Below are 24,073 nucleotides of genomic sequence, written 5' to 3'. Positions count from 1 at the left end.
ACTGTATTCTCGACTTACTGGCATTCTTAAAGATGCAAACTTAAGTACTAAAATGCCCAATATCATTGCATTATGCATCACAACTTTCATGGTAAGTATCACCACTACTTGCCTGAAACCCTTCTTATTCTTCTTCTTGATGACCATTATCTGATGAAGACCACCACACTCGACAAGATGAGAATGAAAGAGTTCGACTTCGGCAAAACCTACGCCGCATCTTGAACACTTCATTAGATTCTTCTCTTTGGAGTCATCAGCAGAAATTTCAGTCTTTGGGTCTGGAGTGCCTTGTATGATGATCTGCGAGGGTCCAGCCTGCATGATTGGAGATAATGGAGTTGTCACTGGTGATTTTTTAGGACGGCCTGTGGGAGGTTGGAACTGTGAGCAGAAACTCTGAGGGACAGAGTCCTGACCTTGAAACATGGTATGAGCACACCAAACAGATGGATGACACTCCCATTTATGATCCATCATATCTGCCAAGTCCAAATAGCCGGTACCACAGGCGCAACACACGTACGTGTGCTCTCTGGACCACTCGCCGTTGATCTCCGAATTTCTCTCAAGTGCCAAACTATTCATAAAGTCGCCCATCAAACTATCGCTCTCCTCTTTGGTCGGCTGCATTCCCGATCTCGTGCGTGTCAGAGAGGTGGGGTCAGAAATCCCTTCCTCTGGAGGAGACTCCTGTTTATTTTCAATGCTCTTCCTCTTTGCAGATTTGGTCGAATCAGGAGAACCACCTTCTTTCTTTGACGAACTCTTCAACTTCACAGTGCGAATACCCAATATGTCAAACAAATCATTTTCTTTCTTCGCTCTGCTATGACTGCTGGAACTCTTCCCTTTCTTCATCCCAGACTTCTTCTCGAGATGCATTTGTACAAACCAACTGAAGTTTTTCAATACCTCATTGATTTCCCCTTCACTTGCTCTTATATCTTTCTTTCCTTGCAGGTATTTCCTCATGTCTTTTGCTGGATCTAACTTGTCCCTGTCAGGAACAGTAACCTCATCTAACACATTTCTAATGGGTAGAGTCAGGTAACTGCGGTCATGATTTTTATCTGCAACTTTGTTAGCAACGTTGAGTCGAAAGTATTTTCCATCCAAATAGTTGAGGAAATTATCGTAAATATTCCAAGAGACACCATAGCATCCCTTGCTGCGTGTGGTCATCTGCAACTCGTGTAGATCAACTTCCCCCTCTTCCCCTTTGCAATCAGGATTATGAAGATCCAGGTGGATGACAACATCATTATCAGATATTTCTTCATTACAGATTTTGCATCGATTCTGCACATAATGTAAGGCTACCACGTGGTTCATTAAGCCTTGCTCACATGCAAAATAATAACTACAGGCCCCGCAATAATAAATACTACTATGAATTAATGATTTCCACCTGTGAAACTGGTACGAATAGACTTTTTGATTACAACTGCAAGAACTAACTCCAGTTCTAACCTGGTAAATGTCTTCATGAATATTCAAATGGAACCTAACAGCATTGATGTCTTTTGAAGAAAAATGGCAACTTCGACACACGTACGCACACTCACCACTCACAAGCTCAGGTGGCAAATCCAAAGTTTCACTCACTCTCAGTACCATGTGATGACGATAATTAGGTGTAGATTTGGCTGGAATGAAAGACACACATATGTGATGCTTGATGATGTGCTCCTCTAGCGGTTCAGCGAGCACTTCACGACACAGCGGGCAGAGCAATTCCAACACTGGAGGTTCAGTAGCGTCATCCTCTATTTTGTCATCTAAAATTGTTATGACGCCATCTTTAACATCATATGTGCAAGAAACAGATTCAACCCTGGAATCCTCCACATTCTGAGAATCTTCCCCTGAGAAACAAACTTCCCTTTTTACTTCAACCACATCCAACAGGGAACTCTCCTCTTCATCGTCATGACTCACATTTGCAGCAGCTGCCCTCTCTTTTTCTGGTGTCAATGAAACTTCTTGTGGTAGATTTACATCCGGTGGGTTATCAGTGGTCACAGATGTCTCCTCACTCTCGCCCTTCTTTTCAGTGCCATCAACCTCTCGGGCAGATATTTCCGCTGGGCCTTCAAAACAAACAGTGATTTCTTGTTGATCAATTTTTTCAGAATTGCTAGCAGAAGAGCAACTTCTTTGGCATGCTCTTTGAACAGCAGGTTCATCTTTAATTTTTCTTTCATCAGGAGTTAAAGCTTGAGAACAAACCATTTCATCAGAAATGGACTTTAGAGGTTCAGTGATGGGTCCACTGTCAGAGTCTTTTGCTTTGGATGAAGCATCTTTGTTGTCTTTTGAACAACAGTCTCCTGCAGAAAGGGGTGCCACTGTCTTTTGAACACAGGAAACCTCAACCGACACTTCAGGAATGTTTGCCTCCTCTGGAAATGTCTGACGATCTTCAGAGGTAACAGGTAATTCTGGGAAAGGCTTGACATCAGACTCACAGCTTTCCTCAACACACTCAGCTGAAGAAGATTTAAGATCTGTAACAGAATCCACAGAATGTGCATTCTTTCCAGAATCCTCAACTCCTACTGCTTGTTTTGGGGAAGCACATTCTTCAGATAAAGTTGACTCAACATCAGTTAACCTGCTTGATGGCTGAGGAACTACTCTTGGAGTTTCGTGACTAGTTGGTAAGAATGACAAAGCACCATCAGATACCATACAAGAAGTGGACTCACCGCCTACGTCTTGAGTTGGGGAGTCACTGTTATTGCTATGGGCTTTTGATGGTGAAGTGGAACTCTTGCCAACAACTTCACTCAGGTCAACATTCTCAGTTGCAGTGTGATCTAATTCCAAAACATTCTCATTAGGTGAACATGGAGCTGAATCAAAATGTGTCTCATCTGGCTCAGACAATGCATGACTAGCTTCAATAACAGAGGGATTATTTATTTTTGTATTAATATCTTCAGAAACAAACTGCTCCTTTCCTACTCTAGACATACTTTCCTCTCCTTCTGGTTCAACAATCTGTGTAGAAACATCTTTACCAACAATAGCTGCTTCATAGTTACTTTCACCACAATCTAACAAATTTTCAAAGTTTTTACCTTCTGTGTCACTTAGTGTCTCCTTTGCACTGGCTGCACTGGATATGCCAAACTGACGATAACTTTCATTTTCAACAGACTTTTTTACAGGACTACATACTTCCACAGGGTGGTTTTCTTTGTTAGCTACCACAAGAGATTCATCTTCAGATTCAGCTACACCTGGGACCTGAGGAGGAGAACCAAGACTCTTCTCTTCCAGTGACTGTGTAGAACCTTTCCCTTCAAAACTTTCAGCCTTATTCAAGTTCAACTGAGTGGCAAAGTACTTCGTTTCCTGACCAGGTGAGGTACAGCTTTGATCAACAGAGGTCTGTGTGTGATCGTGACTAGGTTCACTGTTTTCAGAGTCAAGGGGAGTTTGTGTAACACTTTTAACATCAGGACCCTTCATGTCTAAAGAAAGATGTTCAACAGTTTCTTTGGTAATTGAAAGCTCTGTCTGGTATTCAACTGCATAAGGTAACTGTGGGGCAAGTCCATCTTCAGTATGTGATGAAGGAGCACTAGCATCCTCAGGACAGCCATCTACAAATTCCTCTGTTGTCACCAGAGATTCAGACTGATCCTTCTGAAGTAAATTTTCTTTCTTGCTGTCCATCAAAGTTGAGTTAACACCATCACTGTCTTTGCTCACTGCGGGTTCTTTTAGGATGTCTTCGCTACATGGTGTACTATCCTGTCTCAGAGACAAGGGCTCATCAGTGTGATAAGTTTCAGCATCCACTTTGACTTCACTCAGACACTCAACATTATTACCCATGTCTACAGAACACTTTGCAAATTCTACCAGTTTTTCCATTGAGCAGTTTTTAGAGTCCACTTGCATTTCATCTGGAATACTATGATATGAAACTATCTCTTCTTCACTGAGAGCAGAGGAGTTCAGCTTGTCACAATCAATTCTGCTAGTCAATGTTTCGTTTTCAGTATCATCACTAACTCCAAGGAAAGATATTTCACTTTCATGAAAAGAATAATTTTTAACAATATTCTCTAAAAATCTTGAAGGGCTTTTGTATGGAATCATCTCCATTCCTATAACACGATGCCTTTCATCTCCATGGCTTTCCTTATTTAAATGCTCATGATTATCCTGGTGAATACTGTCACTTTTTTCAGGTACTCCTTCAGCATCAACAGCACGGAGTTCCTGAGTGATCTCACTGCTGGTACCACTTCGTAATTCTCCACTATCAAAAGTACTGTGTTCACCAGCATCTTCAATGCGTTCTGTTATGTTGTGACTATGGTCTCCCGATTTCTCAGAAAAACTACCATCTTTTTCAGATAATAAAACTGCATCAGCCATTTCCAAGGAAGATCCTGGCTTGTCAGTGCTTTTAGGTGGTAAAAGTTGGCTTTTTTCTGCATTAACATAACCAGAAAGATGACTATCAAAATCAATAAGTGTACAAGCCTGGCTACAGATGACCTCTGGATCAGAAATGACCTTAACTAATGCATCTGGCACTGACTTCTGTGGAGTATTGTCAATGGAAAAGTCATTGGGAGGAAGGCATTCAGCTGTGTTAAAGGAAGACGTTGATTCACCCTCTTCGACAACGTCTGACGTAGTAGCTAGAGAACTTTTACTTTCACTCAACGCTGATGTTTTAGCAATTTCAATAGTTTCATCTGAATAATTACTACTGATTTTAACATAAGAACTGGAAGACTTCTCTTCATCATCTTTATTCAAATACTGGCTTTCAACACTAAGACTGGAATCCACAGGATTAGTCTCTTCAAGTACTGAATTTTTCATCTCTTCATTGGTTTCCAAATGCACATCCTCTTTTGAAAGACTTTTCTTTGACCAACTGACATCCTCACGAGGACTTGGAATAGGGTCTTGAAGTAAGTTCAGAAAATCTGTTTCTGAATTTTCATTTCCTTTGGATTCCTGAGCAGGCGATTCTCTCTGTTCAGTATTCTCACGATCCTGAGACATACCCCTTTCTATATCAATACCCTGCAAGACTTGATCACTTGCGATATCTACAGAATCACAATGCAACTCACTATCTAATTTAACATTACCTGATGGTACTTCTGTCATTACAGTCCCAGGCAATTTATCTGGAATTATTGTCTGTGCATTCATTCCGTCTGAATGAAGTTTGTCAAGCACTGATACTTCTGTTGCTTCTACACTTGGGAATGTCATTGTTAATCCCGACTCAGCCTTTTTATCAGTGTATGCATCAAATTTTATGTCTTCATTAACTTTGATGATTTCTTCTCCAATTACTGTTGTGTCACTGATTTCCTGAGGGTCTTTTGTCACTGATGATTCTGTTGTTAGATCTGAGTCAAGTAACCCTCTGCCTTTGGACAGTAAGTTGTGTGTATTATCAGGTTCATGCAAATCCTCCTTGTTCACCAATTCAACTGTTTCTTCTGTTTCACATAATTTTTCATCCTTGACTGGTTGCCCTTTCTCTTCAATTTCAGCACATACTGAATGCATTCCCTCTTCAATTTCACATTCAGTCAAGGCTGATTCTGTTGTGTTATCAACTTCATCAAGATTCTGAGTGGTTTCAGCAGACTTCAGTGGTTCATCTATCATTAAAGATTCTGGGACTACTTCACCTGTTTCAGCTGGTTTTTCTTGCATTAAAGATACAACTGCTTCTTCAGTCTCAGAAACAATTTCCTTTATTGTTGCTTCTGTAGAGCTTTCTGTTTCAGTCATGTTCCTAACTGATGAATCTTGTGTTTCACCAGTTTCAAGACCTTCAGATACTGTCGAGTCTTCTGTTTTACTTTTTTCACTTGGTTTGCCAATTAAAGAACTAGCATCTTCCGTTCCACAGGGATTTTCAGTTACCTCCAACTCTAATTTTGCATTAATTTCAGAGGGCTCTTTAGGCAAATCTGATTCTGTTGTTTTTGTGTCGGTCGTCGTTGTTTTCCCTTCGTTCATAGGCATGTCTCGTGTTTCATCAGTTTGAAGATGTTCTTCAGCTGTTGGTAAAATTCTTTGAACATTATACTCGACTGGACTTTCTGATGCCAAGTAGTTTGGCGACTCGACACTTTCAGGAGAACCTCTCATCCTTCTCATCTCCCTTAAATCATCACTCTCTGGAGGTATTTTGGTTGCTAGTGACTCTGTTGTGACACCACCCTCAAAGTTTTCAGTTGATGATGCCATTGTATTGCTACTCTCAGAATCTTCTGATGTTACCTGTACAGCTGTTACAAAACTTTCCTGTATCTTTGCTGTGGATTCCAATATTTCATTAAATTCCAGGGGTTTTTCAGTAGATACAGATTCTAAAAAGTGGTCAGAGTCAATGGTAGTTTCAGGTGTTACCAATTCCTGTTTTTCATCAGCTTTGAAAATGTTATCAAAGGTTGATTCCTGTATATGCTCAGTTTCTAGAACTTCTTCAGATTTTGCCGACTTTCTAATTTTGTCAGTTTCAAAAGTTTTAACAGTTAGTGTAGATTTCTGTGATTCCTCAGACTCAGCAGCATTGACAGGTACGTGTGGATCTACCGTCAACTTTGGTGCTTCATGCATCTCACAAGGAGTTTCAGTTTTGCTTGATTCTGGCGTTTTGTTGATCACATCGTACAATTTTGCATCCAATTCAATTTCTTGATCTATGGGAGCTTCAGTTGCTGAAATACCAGGAGCTTTAAGCAGACTTTCGCTCAGGGAAGACAACAGTGTTAATTTACAATCCTCGGTTTCCATTTCAACTGAGGCCTCATTTACAGGAAAGTCTACTAAAGTGTTTGAGTTGTCATGAAGGGGTAATGAATCAGCTGTGTCTGATATTACAGCCTTGGGTTCTGGTGATATTTTGTCTAGAGATTTTCCACACACTGTATCTAATTCAACATCAGCTGGTTCAGCCACATTGAAATCACAAGCTTTGCTGGAAGTACTTTCCATCAAAAGTGGATCTACCCCTTCTGCCAATTTGGTTTCAAAAAGCGATTTGCTTTGGTTAGAGTCTACTGATTTATCAGCACTTGCCACAATGGATGTCTCAGTTGGGCTAGAACCTAATGATACTTTGGTAACATCATTCTCACCTAATGTTCCTTCTAATAATGCATCTCTATTTTTGTTTATTTCTTTTTCAGCCGTGATTCCAGATTCAACCAGCTCTCCTGTTACTTCTGCCCCTTTTTCAAACTGTTCCTCTACAGTGACAGGTTCCACTGATGGGCCTGCCTTTACAGAATTTGTTGGAACCTGAGTTGAATCAGTTTCTTTTATATTACCTGGCAAGACTGCCTCTAGTGATACTTCCATTGAAACATATTCATCCAATTTCTTTACTATGTCCGACTCTGCTGACGTTCTGTCCAAACTGGAATAAACGGATGTTTCAGCATGAAGAGACACCCCTGACGTCTTTGTCACATCATCCCTTGGCTGTTTTGCAATGAAACAGTTAAACTCTGTTGTATCCACATTGTCCCTTTTCTCCTCACTTGATGCTGAAGTAGTCTCAAAAGCTGTTTCATCTAATACTTCGTTTCTGACAGCTTCCTCCAAGGTTTCACAATGCACTTCAGTCAAAACAGTTTCTACACTAGATTCTGTAACGCTGTTTTCACTTTGGACGTCCTTTCCAACACAGTCTTTATCTGCTATGCCAAAGTCATTGGAAGTCCTTACAGGGAGGAACTGGTCAGAGGTTTCACTTGATATTTTGGTGTTATCCAACTCTAGTGAGGAACTTGAAGTGTCACATGATGTTTCTGTCTTCATATGCTCATGAGAGGATTCATCTAAGGAACTTTCACAAAGGACATCAGTGACTGTAGTTACTGCTGATGGCTGCGTTACACCAGTTTCTTGTTGCTCTTCATTTTTACTGGACTCTTCAGAAGGTTTAGTGCTTCTTTTTATGTCATATATCTCCCTGTTGACAGCATCCAATTCTCCTTCACCTGTTTCATTTTTAAGAGTATCTTCTGAAACAACTGTTTCACTAGGGTGTTCTCCAACAAAAGCTGTATCTAAAATTTCCATTTCATCAAGTTCACAAATAGTTTCTGGTAGAGGTGTGGCCGTTCTGTCAGTAATAGTTGTAGGTACACTTTCTTCCACTCTCTCTGACAGTATGGGATCACTTACTCTACATGGAAGGGTTGTGATGGATGACTCTGACACTTTCACTTTCATAGGTAGTTTGGTAGCATTTGGATCCAATGCAATTTTGTCAGAAAAGATATCACTATCAGGTTCAGAAAATGTTAAATTTGGTTTTTCAGATACTTCAATTCCTAAACCGGTTTTGGTAACATCTTCCCTTTCAGCTACTGTTTCAGTCAGCGAAGTTGTGGGATGTCCTGGTTCCAACTTCAATCTGGTTTCACGTCCTGGTTCCAACTTTAATCTGGTTTCAATCATAAAATCATTCTCTGTTTCAGGGATTACAGGGCATAAAACTTCTGCCAGACAAGACCCTGCTTGAACAGTTGCAACAGTAAAATCTGATTCTGTTTCATGAACTTTTTCAGCCAATTCAGTCTCTCTGAGGATTTCCTGTAACTCGCAAGCAATATTCACTTCAGCTGCTGTATCAGGACATCCAATTGCTGGTGCATCAGTTGAGTCAACAAGTGCCACGATTCTGTCTGCAACTACTTCCTCAGGGGTCTTTACACCACCAAGACCTTTTACATCTACTATGTCAGGTACTAATCCTGAGTCAGTAATTACAGAATCCTCAAGTACTTTGGTTTCATTAGCTTTTGGTGGAACTGCAAGCATGACTGAATCTGTTACTTGTAAGTCGCTAGTTCTGATAGGCAATCTCTTTTCAAGGGGATCAGCTAGCCTCTCAAGGACTCCAGGACTTGTGTCTGTCTTTGCACAATCAGAAAATATTTTCTTAGACTCTGTTTCAAATGAGGCTTCAGGTACTGAATCTGACAACTGTTGACCACAGTGCATCCCATCATTCCTAGGACTGCCAATACTTGCCTTTGGTGAAGTTTTACTATTAAACAAACAGTTTTCCAAATATTCTGCTTTTTCCTCTTCTAACGTTACTGAAGGTGTGAAATCCGAAAGCACTTTTCTCACCTGAATACCACTCACAGACTCCTCCTCCTCAGAATTTTTGGGTGATATGCAAGCAACACTAATGGGGGCTTCCACAGCAAAAGAATGTACAGCCTCTTTCGTGCTGTTATCAACCACCTTTTCTTCATACCCTACAGAATCTACAACCATTTTCATGCTGTCTTCCTCAATCACCTTTCCACCTTCATCTGACTCTTTACTCACTTTTTCTGAATAATTTTCATTTAATCTAGATTCTACAGTCAGCAACGATTCAGATTTTTCTTCTTCAGGTCTAGAGGTCAAAATCTGATTGCCAGATGGAAGTTTGTCCTCCAAATTTACCAACAGGTGTGTTACATTAGCTGATTCTGTCTTGGCTACGTCTGATAACTCAGAGTTGTCGGTAAAAACTCTGGTACTACTGTCTTTTGGTGTGGCTGTCATAACAGGACCTTGGTGTTCAAGGTTTTCATTCAGAGAAGTTGCTTCATCTGATGGGTCTTCATTCAGTGGCTGACATAGTTGTGATTCTCGACTAAAAGATGGCTTTAGTGTCAATGGTAAAACCAGATCGTCTTCAATGTTGTTCCCAGAATGACTGTTACCTGGAACACTGCTTTTGTGTAGGCTGTCTTTTTCAAGGTCTTCAGGGATCAAAGGTAAAGCTTCTATGGAATGGGTTTCAAAACCTGTATTAGAGGAGATGCATTTTTCTTCCTCCCTTATACCGGAGTGTGATGATGTACTAGGTATAGCTGTCTCAGTAATGCATGGTGGAACTTCACAGTCTTTATCACATGATACGTTTTCATTATGACTACAAACTGATTCCAAACTGCTTCGTGACTTTGCAGCAAATTCTATGTTACCTTCACTGCATGCAATTTGCACCGTACTTTCAACTTCACTGTTTAAACTTTGGCTTACTGTACTGACAGAGTCATTACAACTAACAATGCCTATCGAAGTTTGGTTTTTATGATCAAGGATAGTCAATTGTGACAAACTTTCAATGTCACTAATGTGTCCAGTGCTCAAGTCACTTGACAACAAGTGACAGTTATTTTCAAGCTTGCTGTTGCTGGAAATTTCCTGTGTCGGTATACAACTATCATCAATGATTTCTGGCAAAGAATGCACATTGGAACTATCCTGAGTTTCCAAAGGCAACTCATCTTCTACTGATGTTAATTTGCCTAAAACAGATGAATCATCATCAACACTGGAACTGAGAAAATTAGTCCTGCCTTCATAGAAGGCAACATTAGATGACAAATCAACATCTTTATGAACTGCTAAACTGGTACTGGCCGGATTCATAAACCCTTCGGTGCATTCCACTGATACAGTAGTAGTTTGAGGTTCCTCTGTACGCTTAGAATGAACACCTAGTTTACCATTATTGTCCCACAAGTCACTAGACAAATTTTTGCATGCTAGTATGGCTTCTGGAGCTGCTGAGGGTACAAGAGCAGGCTCTTGTGTAGGTTGTGGAGAACCTTTGCTATCTTCACTGTCCTCAGAGGAAGTAGAGGGGACAATGATTTTGCCAGCCACATCACAGGACATTGCAGATGTGCCAGCTTCTGCTCTAACATTTTCACTCTCCAACACTGAGGCAGTTTTAATTTCATCTTTGGGAGTACTTAATGGCTGAGTCAATGTATCAGTTTGGGAAGTTCCCGATCCCTCACATCCATCTGGAACGGAAAGAGTCAGGATGTTCCCAAGGGAAATTTCACTAGTTTCAGTCTTCTTACTATCATTCGCTGAATCAGACACTGCTTCGACAAATGGCTCATCAAACTCTCTCAATGTGGTTGGTTCTTCCTTGTGTTGGATTTCCAATTGCAAATTATCAACAGACATACAACCTGTAAGTGAATCCTGACTGACATTTTCACCACTTAAGTCTGGCACACACTCCCTACATCCACTTCTTAATCTATTGCAATTATTTGGTTGACTAGACAAACAAGGGGTTCCTGAGGTAGGCTTTTGGCATAATGAGTTAGTATTGCAAGGATCATTACTCAACAAAGGTGTACTGTGCATAGAACAAGAACGACACGGCAACCTATCAACTAAGGACTTAACCAATTGTGAAGGCCCTGAATGACCTGACCCGGCGAAGGATACTCTTGAATTGGTATCTGCAGACTCTAAAGCTTCACTGATGCTTGAGGACGGCAAACCAACGTTCGCTTTCTGTTCTTGCGATGCGCTGAGATCTAAAGACGTATCTACAGATTTAGTCTGATTGTGTTCAGTAAGATTACTGTCAATCTCATCAGTCAACGAACTTGGCAGATCAATGTCAACCTTTTTAGGAGATGCAATCAATCTCTCTTTACAAGAACTATCAACTGTTAACGACATTTGCATGAGGTCACCACTTTCACACTTTTTATCATCAGACTGCGCAACACACAGATCTCCAGATGTAGCCTTTTCGCAAGAAACTTCATCCTTTGCTGTTTCAGAATCATTGCTATTCTTATCATCCTCCTCATTACTCGAGCTTCTCTCACCTACAACACTGTCTGTCACAGAGGCACCTGAAAAGTTACTTGTAACAGGAGATCCAGAGCACTTGTCATTCATTAACAGAAGTTTTGGTAGTAAATTGGAGAAGGAATTTTGGGTACTGCACTCTTCTGGAGACGGTGGTAAACTGTCATCGGAGACATCTGACAAAATTGCCGCAACAGCATCAGATATCTTCACCATGATGGCCCCCCTTGAGGCATCTGATGGTGTATCTGAAAAGAGAGGGGTGTCAGAACTGCTTGGAAACCCTGAGGCAGAGGAAAGCTCAGACGGTGGAGAAGGGGCACAAATGAGAGAATTCTCCTCATCAGAAATAGGTTCAAGGTACTGTCCATTTCCATATCCACTACCACTGAGTGACGACTTCCTAGCACTCTCCATTTTCTCAGTGTCGCCCTTCCTCAGTTCTTCTGGGCAAGCCAATGCTAAAGTCTCTATACCAACATGCCTCCCTCTTTCGTATAGAATTTCAACGTCACTTCCACTGTCTCCAGTGTCGTCGTCAACCAAGTTTATAACCTCGTTTTCAAGACTTGTCTCGTGAGAAGTTAAAACCTCAATTTCGTCACTGTCTTTTCTTTCTATTGCTTCAACTGAAGTGTTTTTGGGCATTATATTAATACTGCTAGACTCAGATTTGGATGAACAACTTTGCTGTTTTAACTCAAATTTGGCATCTTTTTCAATGGTATCTTTTTCACTAGTAGTCCTAGAAACATCTACAAGCACATCACTTTGAGCATCTTTAGAAATATTAAAAACGTTTTCATTTGAAACACAAAAACTAGCACTCGTCCTATCATTCAAACTGGTCCTTGTGTCTGTCAAATCACTATTCACCACAGCCTTTGGACTGCCTCCACCATCACGACTTGAGCTTACATCTAAATGCTTTTTGGGGGCATTGCTTTCACAAGCAATATCCCCTTCACTCAACATACTTTGACTGGGATCTGGGTCTTCTTTTTCTGCACAGGACCCAACGCTTCCAGAGGTTCTTTCACACAGTTCTCCTGAAGAGTTCTTGTTATACACACACAGCTCATCACAAGCTTTTGTCGGTTCCTCGGAATTACACCGAGGAAGAACATCCTTCGTGGAAGAATCTCTTAGCAGATGAGCATCACATGTGGCAGTGTTAGGATTATCACATGGTATCGATTGCCTGTGTTCACTGTGTGACATCGAGGATGGCTCATCATCACCCTCTGTCTTCGTAAAACAACTGGCAACCTTATCTTCCTTGGGATCTGGGTTGGTCCTCGTGGGTGAAAACGCTTGCAGAGCACCCGAGCCAGCCTGAATGTTGGGCTCTGATCGGTTGTGGAGCTTAGCTACCATTTCCTCGAGAGAACATTTTCTCCTATACTTTGGGCTTTTAACATTATGGGGAGCTGACTGAGGCTCTGAACATGAAGGTACCTTGTTACTGTTACTACCGGCAGATACTCGTTCAACAGATTCATTATACACTGAAAAATTTGAATGTTCCGAGGTCCCCGCTGGTGACTCTTCTATAGATTTACCAGATAGTTGAGGAGGCAGTGATTTTGCTTTGTTGGAAGGGGCAGCAGGAGACCTTCCCTCAAGAAACTCTGGAGTTTTACATCTACCTTGATACAACGTAGATGGATCAGAGCCCTTTGAGGCCACACCTCCCGCTGATATTGTGCGCGATCGAGATGCCCCATCTTCTCCATCCTCGCTGCAAGGTGGAGACAACACATGGCGGGGAACATCGATATCCTTGCTTGTGTCATACAGTGTTCCGCACAAACCATTAGTCACATCATTACAAATGTAGCCATTGGCAATGCTGCTGTTTGGCTTGGCCCCTTGGTGGCGATCTTCAATGAGGTCAGGGGTGAGGCAGGCTGGACTGTCTTCAGAAGTCGAGGCATCTGGAAACTGGCTGCTGCCACCAAGCGTCTTACAGGCAACAGAGACACTGCTGATTTCATCTCCAGAAGGCGAGCTGCTCCCATCAGATGGGGAGCACAGCCCACCTGGCTTCATCCTGTCCCTCAAAGCATTCCTGCGTGAAAAGAGAAAAAAATCAGCTTAAAAAATCACAATCATTTTGAACTAATTAAACCTAGCACTGGTTTCTAAAAAATTTACTAAAAATTAAAAAAACAAGGCAAAGTGCATACTACACATTGGGTTACATTTTATATAAAATCTGGTTTTCATGGGGTCATAAATTGTTGACAAAAATTAAAAATAGGCCAGGTTCACTGCCCGTAAGGGAACAATGACCAATTACTATTTATTCCACTCTCTCCAATTCTCATCAGCCAAAAACAATTCCATGTGGATCAGTTCAAGATAAAACTCTAAATTAGGAAAACCTCCTTAGTCATATCTAGGGAAAACCTCCTTAGTCATATCTAGGCCTGAAAAAGTTTTAAAGTAAATATCAGACAAAGTTTTAAAGTAAATATCAAACTTTTGACTTACAGGTTCATGGCATTAAACCAATACATACAACAAAAATTCTTCTTTCTTTCCTCACTGACTATATAGTATCAAAATGCCACTGACAATCCTCCCATAATCATTTTAGTATTTACAATTTTATCTGTACAGTATATGATTACAGTGTCTCTGTCAAATTATGATATGTAAAAAGGGGGGGCAGAAATCTCCGATCAGTTAGGGAAACAGCCCAATGCTTAGCCTATGTTTGGTTCCCCCTAAAACCTTAACATAACCTTGTAATTATCTTAGTCTACTACATCTAGGTACAACAATTTAGCCTGTAAAGCAATAAAAAAAAACTATGCCTTTTAATTTATTTTGAATTACTGAATGACTGGGTGTCTAGCTCAGAACCAAGGCTATGATAAAATGTCCCAAGGCACAGAATAGAGAGTAACTATTTATACTGAGTGAACAATAATGTAGGGAATGTTATTTCCACTGCGATATACAACTATCAGCTGACAAGTTTGAAGCAGAATACCAGGATGGCTGACAGAGAATAAAGATTAATATACCATCATAAATCTCTTATACACTTCTTCCCCTTAGCAACACTTTGCCTAAATTCTAGTCTTGCCTAGGCATAAGAGATTCCATAGCCTCCGCTATCCTGGTGTGACAGTGTTGAAGGAGTGCTCAAATATTTTCATGTGAAAGTACACTAATAGGCTGTTCTCCAGTACAAAACAAAAATAAAACACAAATTACTTGGTGATTCAAGTAACCTGGAGGGATATTTGACCATATGATGCAGCTCATACAATGATTCAAGACCATTATTTCATGAATTATTTTAATACTAAAATATCAGCAGGAATTCCGTTCTGATGGCGTAATAAGCGAAAATCAGTGGTTTTCGGCGATTATCAGCACCAACCAGGTATCTATCAGCGCCTTTGTTAAGTACATATTGGTGCCAGTAAGTGGAAATCGGTGCATATGGGCACCGAAAATTGCTGATTTTCATTGCTAGACAAGCGTCGTAAAACCGGATCGCCAATAACTGGGGACTGCCTGTACTAACGAAATTAAGCAGAAAGGTCTTCAAAAATCCCTACTTCCTCACATCTATTCTCAAGATCACACTTTATACCATTGTAGCTGGCGTAAAGTGAGTACCTCCTAAAAAATCTCACTCCTACAGAACCTGACATTCTTAGCCTTCATTCCAGTAGAGGAATCCTAAGAAAAATACATGTACAGTACCGTGATAGCAGCAAACAGCCATGAAATACCAACAAGCGCCTATACACAAAGGCGGCAAGGAGAATTCTGACGAGCTAAAACATTCACAACACACCTGGTGGAGAACAGGTGTACCAGACATTCACCAGGCAGCCATTCGATCATTGTTTGAATGCCGAATTGCCTATTGGCACGGACATATAAGCTAACTTTAACAGTAGGTAAGATTTATCCCTAATAATACAATTTAGGCAGAAGGCCAAGCACTGGAACCTGAGGTCATTCAGCACTGAAAGGGAAACAGAGAGTAAAAGGTTACAAAGGTGTAACAGGAGGAAAACCTCACAGTTACACTATGAAACAATTGTTAGAGAAGGGTGGAAGCCAGAATGAAGAAAGAATATGAATGGCAGTACAGTGAAAGGAATGAAAGGCATTGCAGCTAGGGGCCGAAGGGACACTGCAAAGAACCTGTAAGGTAACGCCTTACAGTGCACTGACGGCACTACCCCCCTACAGGGGTACCAAGTTTGACTGAAATCCCTTTAGGCAACAACTTCGGACTTAGCACAGTCACTGAACAATTCCCTTAGGCACAAACAACATACCTTGACTGTACGTGGACTGGGCCAAACAAGTCGTCAGGAACACTGAACAAGAGACATCAGTGCTAATTTGGCTTGTGACACTATTCCACAGAATGGAAGATTTTACCCAGGAAGCGATTCGAAACGATATCGATACAACGTTCCTGGAAAAAAACATACGAATGATTCAATATGCTCTTCAAGAAAGATTAGAAATGAGTAGCTATTATGAAATACAAAATACAAAAGGAATGGATAACAATACAGTATTTATAAATTGACAGAACCAAAAAATATAGCCAAAAAAAAAAAAAAAAGTTTCATTGTACTTTCCATACAAACTGGAGGTACCACCTCATATGCCTTACAAGGCATATTGTATTCAGTAGATATTCATAGGTTATTTCAGTACCCATTTTAATTCCAGGTCCCGCCCCAACCCCCGTCTCCTGTCACCTAGATGTCAAATTCCTGTCTCAGCTTATATTTGTCTCAACTTAAAACTGAATCTTTCATGCCTACAAACCTGTAAGGTGGAGGTCGGTTAAAACGCCTAAGTGATTCTACATAATTCACAGGATCATTCCCCAAAATATCATTTCTTACAATTTTATGTCTTGCTTTTTGCTAGCTAAACAAACCTCAGCTAATTCATAATCATTACTGATAATAAGCACACATTCTAGAGAAATACAACATAAAGCTAACTTCATAATGAGCCAGATTCCAAAGAAAAAATGGTCTTGACAGAATATCAAAACAGAAAGAGAAGAATAAAACAAAAGCAGATCAAATTAACAAAAAAAAAGAGGTATAACTAAAATTACCCTACAAATTCAAAGACACAGATGCATGGTATTTTGAAGTGTTATTACAAATTCTATAGTTATGAGAATGGCCACTCGATACCTTTATGTTAAAGGAAGGAAAACATCTCAGAGGTAGCCCCACAATAAGAATGTTCATACCTCACAAGAAAAGTAACTGCACAGCAATATGCATAACAGTGGAATTTCCCCAATTATAAACACTGTACGTAAGATGGCAAACCAGTAAACATTCCTGTGATGGTTTTAACTACAACTGCCATTTACAAAAAAGACAACAGAGCCTCCACGTAACTTTGTCTGGAGAATGGCCCCAAAGTGTCCTGATAACCACAAAGAGGCTTCAGAAAATTACAGTTACTTTTATTACAAGATCACAGGAGTCAAGATCAGGTAGCAAGCCAAACTTTACCCCAGCACATGCATCAATATGAGGAGGAGAAAATGGCAACAGCAGGGACAACGATAGACTGCACTCAAGAGACAAAAGGGGTATTGTTTGCTGCCCTGAATTATTTAGCAGAGTACTACCAATGTGCACCACAGATCAATAGTCACGGTTGTAGAGTAATGCAGCTCATCTAAAAGACACATGACTATGACATTTACTGATCAGCTCTCCGTTTCCAAGAAGACTGGCAGCCACTTCACTCTGAATTATGCAAAAGAAAATCACCAGAGCAGGACTGAGAAAAGATATATGGTAAAGAAAAAATATATAGAACATACATTATATAATTAATATCAATGCATAAAAAACAGGTTGTATGTAAATCTAAATAAGGAAAACTCCTTCCAAAAAATGTCAAAAATCTATTTCACAATCTCAAATGACCACTGTAATATCTTCACTTATAGGTGACAATTTTGAGATCTTCCTCCCAAAAGTTCAACAAAGATTACACCTTGGCACTGAGTACACTTCTGTGTTAAGTTATAGGGATAGGCTACACCCTACCTAACCCAAGGAGTGGCATCCTAATTAAGAGGAAGCATTGCCCTCTGGGCATTACATAAAAGGACACATCCAACCCTAACCTTAGTTGCCACATCATATGTGTCCATAGGAGTACATATTGGCTAATCTAATACCAAGACTCTCCCCTAAAGTAGTCTTGAAGAAGTGTTAAACCGATTCAAAACAAGTATTCTGAGTTAGCACAAATTTCTTCAATTTGATAAATCAGCCCAATTGGAAATAAAATGTATGCTTAAAAACACGTTTCCCTGAACTCAAAAATGCAATAAACAAATGGCCAACCCATTCCAAACATGTATAGGACTGTGTCATCATAGAAATTATGTACACTGTCTGCAGAGCAAGTATGATGCTGAAGAAACCTATCCTATCATGACACATAGAATTGTAAATACTTTCAAACATGCATACATACATCCACAAGACAAGTTTGTCAATCTAAATACATATAAAAAATACTGGAATTACAAGATGTGTGCATTAGCATGTGGATTTGCCTGCAATTAAGCCTAACTTTAGATAAAAAAGCTTTAAAACTATGAATATAAATCAGTAAAAGCTTCATAACTGCCATATTTTTTATACCCACAAAAAAAGCTTTATAAAAATCCAACATTTGAGCTGCCCAAATGCTTATACAAGGCACACTAGTCAAAACATCATGCTGAATGGCATCTAGCACTTGGAACCAATGTCTGTAAAGCTAGGAAGGCAACTCTCACTCTAAAATTCAGTAGTACACCTATTTTGAAAATATGTCAAAATAACCACATTTATGGTATACCTACAGACCATCTTTTTCCTGAATTATTACCCATTCCAAGGTGACATTTAAAATCAATATGATTCTAAATGAATATAAATATCACAGAATACAATGTATTACAAACATCAATAAAAATATAAGGCTACTGTATAACAGAAGAGCCAATAAGGGGTAAACTTCAACACACAACGAAGTAAAAACCCCAGACTGGATAATTACGACACAATCCTTCATGATCTGTGGTAACCATAACAGCAAGTAAAGGAGGCATCTGGTAACTCAACAGAGTAACGTAGAACAATGTTGCTTAACATTATCATTATTATTACTATTCAGAAGATGAGCCCTATTCATACGGAATAAGCCCTCAGGGGCCACCGACTTGAAATTCAAGCTTCCAAAGAAGATGGTGTTCATTCGAAAGTAACAGAAGCTAATGGGAAATACAGAGAGAGATAATTTATTAGAAAAACTGAAAATGAACAATAAGTAAATAAAAATGTAAGTAGAACATTAAAATACAAGTTGAATTGTAATAAGTTAGTAAGGCATGGCATCTTCGCTTGAACTTCTTTAGTTCCAACTGCACAACATCCTCTGGGAGACTGTTCCACAGTCCAATGGTGCGAGGGATAAAGGACTCTGGAACTGAGAAGTTCGACAGCGAGGCACATTCACAGCAAACATGTAAACACATGAAAAAAAAAGCGTTTACAAAATGAAAAAGTACAGTGATATTAATTAATATTTCACAAGAATATTGAGGACTTGCTTGATGCCTCCTAAGCTACTTGTGTTGTAAGTCAACTAAAATAAGATATGGCACTACAGAGCTTCGAACAAGGAAAGATTACCAAAATATCTACACCAACTGTAACCTGTTTAAAAAGGAATGATTCTAAAACTACGACAGCCAATTCTACAAGAGACTGAAGTACAACCCAGTACAAAGCCCTGGAAAAGCCTATCAACACTGCAGACAAAGTAGAGGGAGGCCACACCCTTTATACAGAGAAAAGAGAAAACTTAAAATCAACTTCACTGACCAATCACATTCAACAGAAAACTAACCTAACCTTCTGTTCAAGATTTTAGCGTATAATTTTTGAACAAATACAAGGTGCTAATGGAAAAAAAAAAACCACTGATTTTAGTAAATCATATAACAATGAAATATCAAAACGGAAACCTTTTTTGGGAAATCATGGCACTAATTCATGCAATGTTGACATCACATACTCTGATCAATCTAGGATTATGGGCAATAAGTTGACACTGCAACTAAAAGTTGTGACAGAGAGGAGTCTGAAGGCACTTGCATATACAGTACAAAGCACATTAAAAGTAATACTTTGAAAGAATATGCTGTTGCTATGATAACAACAAGATAAGAAGGAGAATGTTGTTATGGGATACTAATGACGCCTATTATTAATATATCAATGCACAAACCAAAATCTTATGACTGAGATATCTGTGTTGTATACAAAAATACTAAACCACAAAAAAGATGGAAAATCTGGAAAAATGCAGAGAAGCAAAATTCCTTTATAAAACAAACAGAAAAATATAGGGTTATATCCTGTTTTCGAAAGAGAACTGCCCACTAATGAATGAAAATGAAAAAGTAATAGGAAATGTTCAATTATTGACAATACTGTTCAAATGTGAATTTTCTGGAGTTGCAAATTTCTTCAGTTGTACATGTTCAAATGACAGCAGTGATTCTCTTAACAAATACAATATGTATTTATATAAAAAAAAATTCCAGTTTCACACAAAAGAAAACAACTGATGACTCGGGCACCTACGCTAACCTAGTCCAATTACAATGAAATGCCTCATTAAAAAAATTAACCCAGACTTGGAAAAGCATGTTCTACACTACAAATGAAAGAAGAATTGAAGAAGGGCCACTTAAAAGAGAAAACATGCCAAATACATGGCTCTGACCCTTACAAAAACAAGTCTTCAATTTTCACACTTTTCTGGTTACTTAATCTGGATAAAATCTTGGTTATTACCCAAAGGGAAGACAATAAACACAAAGCAACAACAGCAAATCAAAAGCATCAACAAATAGCATCCAACCTCAATTCAATTGGGGACACAAGTACCCCTGATTTTCTAGAAATTCCCACAGACACAGCATAACCAATGGTCTCATTTCTGACCCAAATACCAACACTTTCTAGTTGCACACCAAATTGTTTCTCATCTTTATACAAAGCAATCCCTTTTAATTTCCAAAGAAGGCTGTAGGAACACGCAGCCTAAAGCTCTAAGTAGCCCAGGCTTGAGGAACGAGGAAAATAGCTTACCCAAGACTCAAGTAACTTGTCAAAACGCAGATGCTTTATAAAACAGAGCACAATTTGAACATCCTATCAAGAATTACAACCGTTTCTCAGGGTACAAGAGGGCACAGCTGCCCAAACTGAATTCCTTTCACAGCCAGGAAAGTGTATAAACAGAGGACATTGTGGTGGTCAAAACAGATAATATCAAACAAATTTACTGAGCTCTAAATATTACTTATAGATGGCATGCAGACTGGTCATTGAAAAGCTGACGACGGACACCTGGCAGGAAACAAGCAACTACGAAGGGAATAGATATCAAAAATGCTTATTGACCAGATACAGCTCAGGACAGGTTAGGAATGAATAACTCATGCCGTCACGGCTATACAATATGAAGTTATTCTGGTAATAAAATAGTTCAACAATGGGGTTATTAACTACAAAGTCATCATCATTACTAAACAATTCAATAATATAAAGAGGGTAAGGTAATTCACAGACATGGTTAGATGAAGTTACCACCTTCATGGGAGTTAGGTAGGATAAAAATTTTGCATATCAAGTTGATGAAGTTCAAGTGGTCAGGTATGGGTTGGAAAGCTGCTAAGCCAGGTTAGGTTGATGACGATTTAGAGGTCGGATCTACCACTGCCTTCGTGGCTGAGCCATCCTTACCCTAGTACTTTCTACCTTCCCTTTCCTATCCTGTGAGTTTGAGCTAGAACAGAGCATTCAACTCAGAAAGTTTGGGAAGGTCAAGTTAATGAACAGAGGTCAGGTCAGATACATTTTTCAAGAGCTCCACGACAACAGTGGTCTGTGCATGGGCAAAGGATACATTTTTCCAACTGGCTGGAGGCACGGAAGGTGAAACAAGGTTATGACCTAGCGAGGGCAGTCGAGTAACCAAAAACCAAGAAAATTTCTGATCACGAGTCAGTGTGCACTGTGTCAGTCAAGGTCTCACAGACTTCAGAGCCACTGAAAGAGATAAAGAAGCTTTTGGACTTACAGAAATAAAATGCATATAGGTCATGGCAGAGTAATAAACGGATCAGATTACAGTCTTAATAATTTCAGAGCTACCACCAAGGTCATATGACATTCTTACAGGTTTGAGGACCAGTCATGAAAGTCAAATATGGCTTGAAGGATTCAAGGTCAAAAGGTCCAGTTAGAGTCTTGATGCATCCAGAGTCCGTAGGAGTACAATATAACATACCGTAGGCCTCATTACATAAAAGTCTGGTAAATCTTGGGGGTTACAAGGCTAACATAAAACTTTGGTTTGTTTGTAGTATGTACACATCAGATTAAAGCTACGCAAAGGAAAAGATTATGTATTAGCGCGAGATATATTTCGGTTGCTGGCTGCAAAGAATCATAAGTAGGCTATACACATTTTCTGACTATCTGCCTAGGCCTACAAGCCTTTCTCTAAGCCAAAATTTTAAACCGTTTCATATAACTCATTGTCGATTACTTATTCTTGGATTAATCTACAAAATGATCAATTAAAGATATTTTATTTACTAAAATGCTACGTTATAATCTAGGCCTAAGCATAGTGGCATGAATGAAGTAGGCTCAGAAGATCTAGGCCTATATCGTATACTTAACGTAAAAAAAAAAAAAGGGAGAACGGTAGGCATAAGCCCACAGCCAAAGCCTCGATAAACACAGGCTTACACGAAGGTTTGGACGTTAACCGAGCTTCCTAGTCTAATCCCAACGTGAAACAGACCTAGACCTAGTCCTTAGGATTATTAACAGACCTCGACCCAGTCCTTAGAATTTATATAGCCAGGATTATTAACAGACACAGACCTAGTACTTAGGATTTATATAGCCAGGATTATTAACAGGCCTCGACCTAGTCCTTAAGAGGTTATATAGCCAGGATTATTAACAGACCTAGACATAGTCCTTAGGATTATTAAAAGACCTCGACCCAGTCCTTAGCATCATTAACAGACCTTAAACTAGTCCTTAGGATTATTAATAAGCCTAGACCCAGTGCTTAGCATTATTAACAGACCTAGACCTAGTCCTTGGGATTAACAGACCTATACCTAGTCCTTAGGATTATCAACAGGCCTAGACCTAATGCTTAGTATTATTAACAGACCTAGACCTAGTCCTTAGGATTAACAGACCTAAACCTAGTCCTTAGCATTATCAATAGGCCTAGACCTAATCCTTGGAATTTCTACACAGACTTAGTATTTAGGATTATTAACAGACCAAATCCTAGTCCTTGGAATTTCCAAACAGACCCAAACCTAGTCCTGAGAATTCGCAAGGGGGATTACCCTGAAAACACACGAAAATGACCACCAGCATGCAACCAGAGACCCGGGGCAGGATAGGCCTAGGGCAGCAGCAGCGTGAGTCGAAGCCATAAAAATCAGCTGCTGAGGAGGAGGAGGAGGAGGAGGAGGCGGAGGTGGAGGAGGAGGAGGACGACGACGAGGGCGACGACGACGAAGGCTTAGCCTAGCCTAATGCAAAGCCCGTCCTCACAATCAATAAAAGCAGGCCCTGGCCGCCCGAATGGCCCCCGAAAACACACAGCGGAGTCTCACGGGTCCTTCCGCCTGACGAAGGGCGCTGGGCAGGGGGGCAGGGGGGCTGGGTAGCCGGGGTTGTGAGAAAAAGTTGCGTTTCCGTCGTGCCTCGGATTGGGGGTTGTTACAACTCTCTGGCTGGCCAGGGGGCTCCTCCACAAACCACACCATTTTGGTCGGCCTTAATTGGCCCGTTTTGACCCCCGAAAGGGCCGTCCCGTGCCACGGCGACGCCCCGGAGGGCGCGATGCGGGCGGGAGGTGGGCGTGGGAGAGGGAAATAAGGCGGGGAAGAGGGCCAGGGCCGAAAATATCGGCGGGGAAGGATTCGCAAAGCGCGAATATTTGATCCAGCCAAAGTTTCGCCCGAAGTCCCCCCAACCAACCTCAAGATTTCACTGATCGCCTCTACCAACTTCTCTCTTATTTGAGCGGGGGCGACGTCCCCCCGAGGCCGCCAGGCCACGCCATATTCCACGCAGGCTTTACCTTTTCTCATGTCACGGGTCGCCACGACGACGACGAGCCTCCCGTCGGAGAAGAACACAGAAATCCTTTTAATGTTTACTATCGGACGCCAACAAAGGAGAAGCGTATGGGATGTTTAAACCGTACCCAAGATTACTGCGGCCTCGCCGCGGCTCCGCCAATCACAACGCGCCTCCGCCTCCCCTGGCGAAAGGAGCCGCGTTCT

At 40.4% G+C, this 24,073-nt stretch overlaps 1 protein-coding gene across 2 annotated transcripts in view; it reads right to left on the bottom strand.

The window, feature by feature from the left end:
- LOC136830316 (microtubule-associated protein futsch-like) overlaps nt 1-24,073 on the bottom strand; it is a 32,180-nt gene extending 8,107 nt beyond the window's left edge. Inside the window, exons 1-3 of one of the 2 annotated variants that reach the window (XM_067089735.1) lie at nt 23,869-24,073; nt 15,960-16,102; nt 113-13,717 (exon numbers count right to left, since the gene is read on the bottom strand). In XM_067089735.1, the coding sequence (XP_066945836.1) occupies nt 113-13,698 (13,586 nt within the window). In that variant the 5' untranslated portion in view covers nt 13,699-13,717; nt 15,960-16,102; nt 23,869-24,073. The remainder of the gene's footprint in view (nt 1-112; nt 13,718-15,959; nt 16,103-23,868) is intronic. The other variant, XM_067089736.1, reaches the window with a different exon arrangement.

This window comes from Macrobrachium rosenbergii, chromosome 46 (assembly GCF_040412425.1).
Source record: "Macrobrachium rosenbergii isolate ZJJX-2024 chromosome 46, ASM4041242v1, whole genome shotgun sequence".
Lineage (NCBI taxonomy): Eukaryota > Metazoa > Arthropoda > Malacostraca > Decapoda > Palaemonidae > Macrobrachium > Macrobrachium rosenbergii.
The sequence above is the reverse complement of the archived record's forward strand: the minus strand, read 5'-3'. Positions and strand labels throughout refer to the sequence as shown.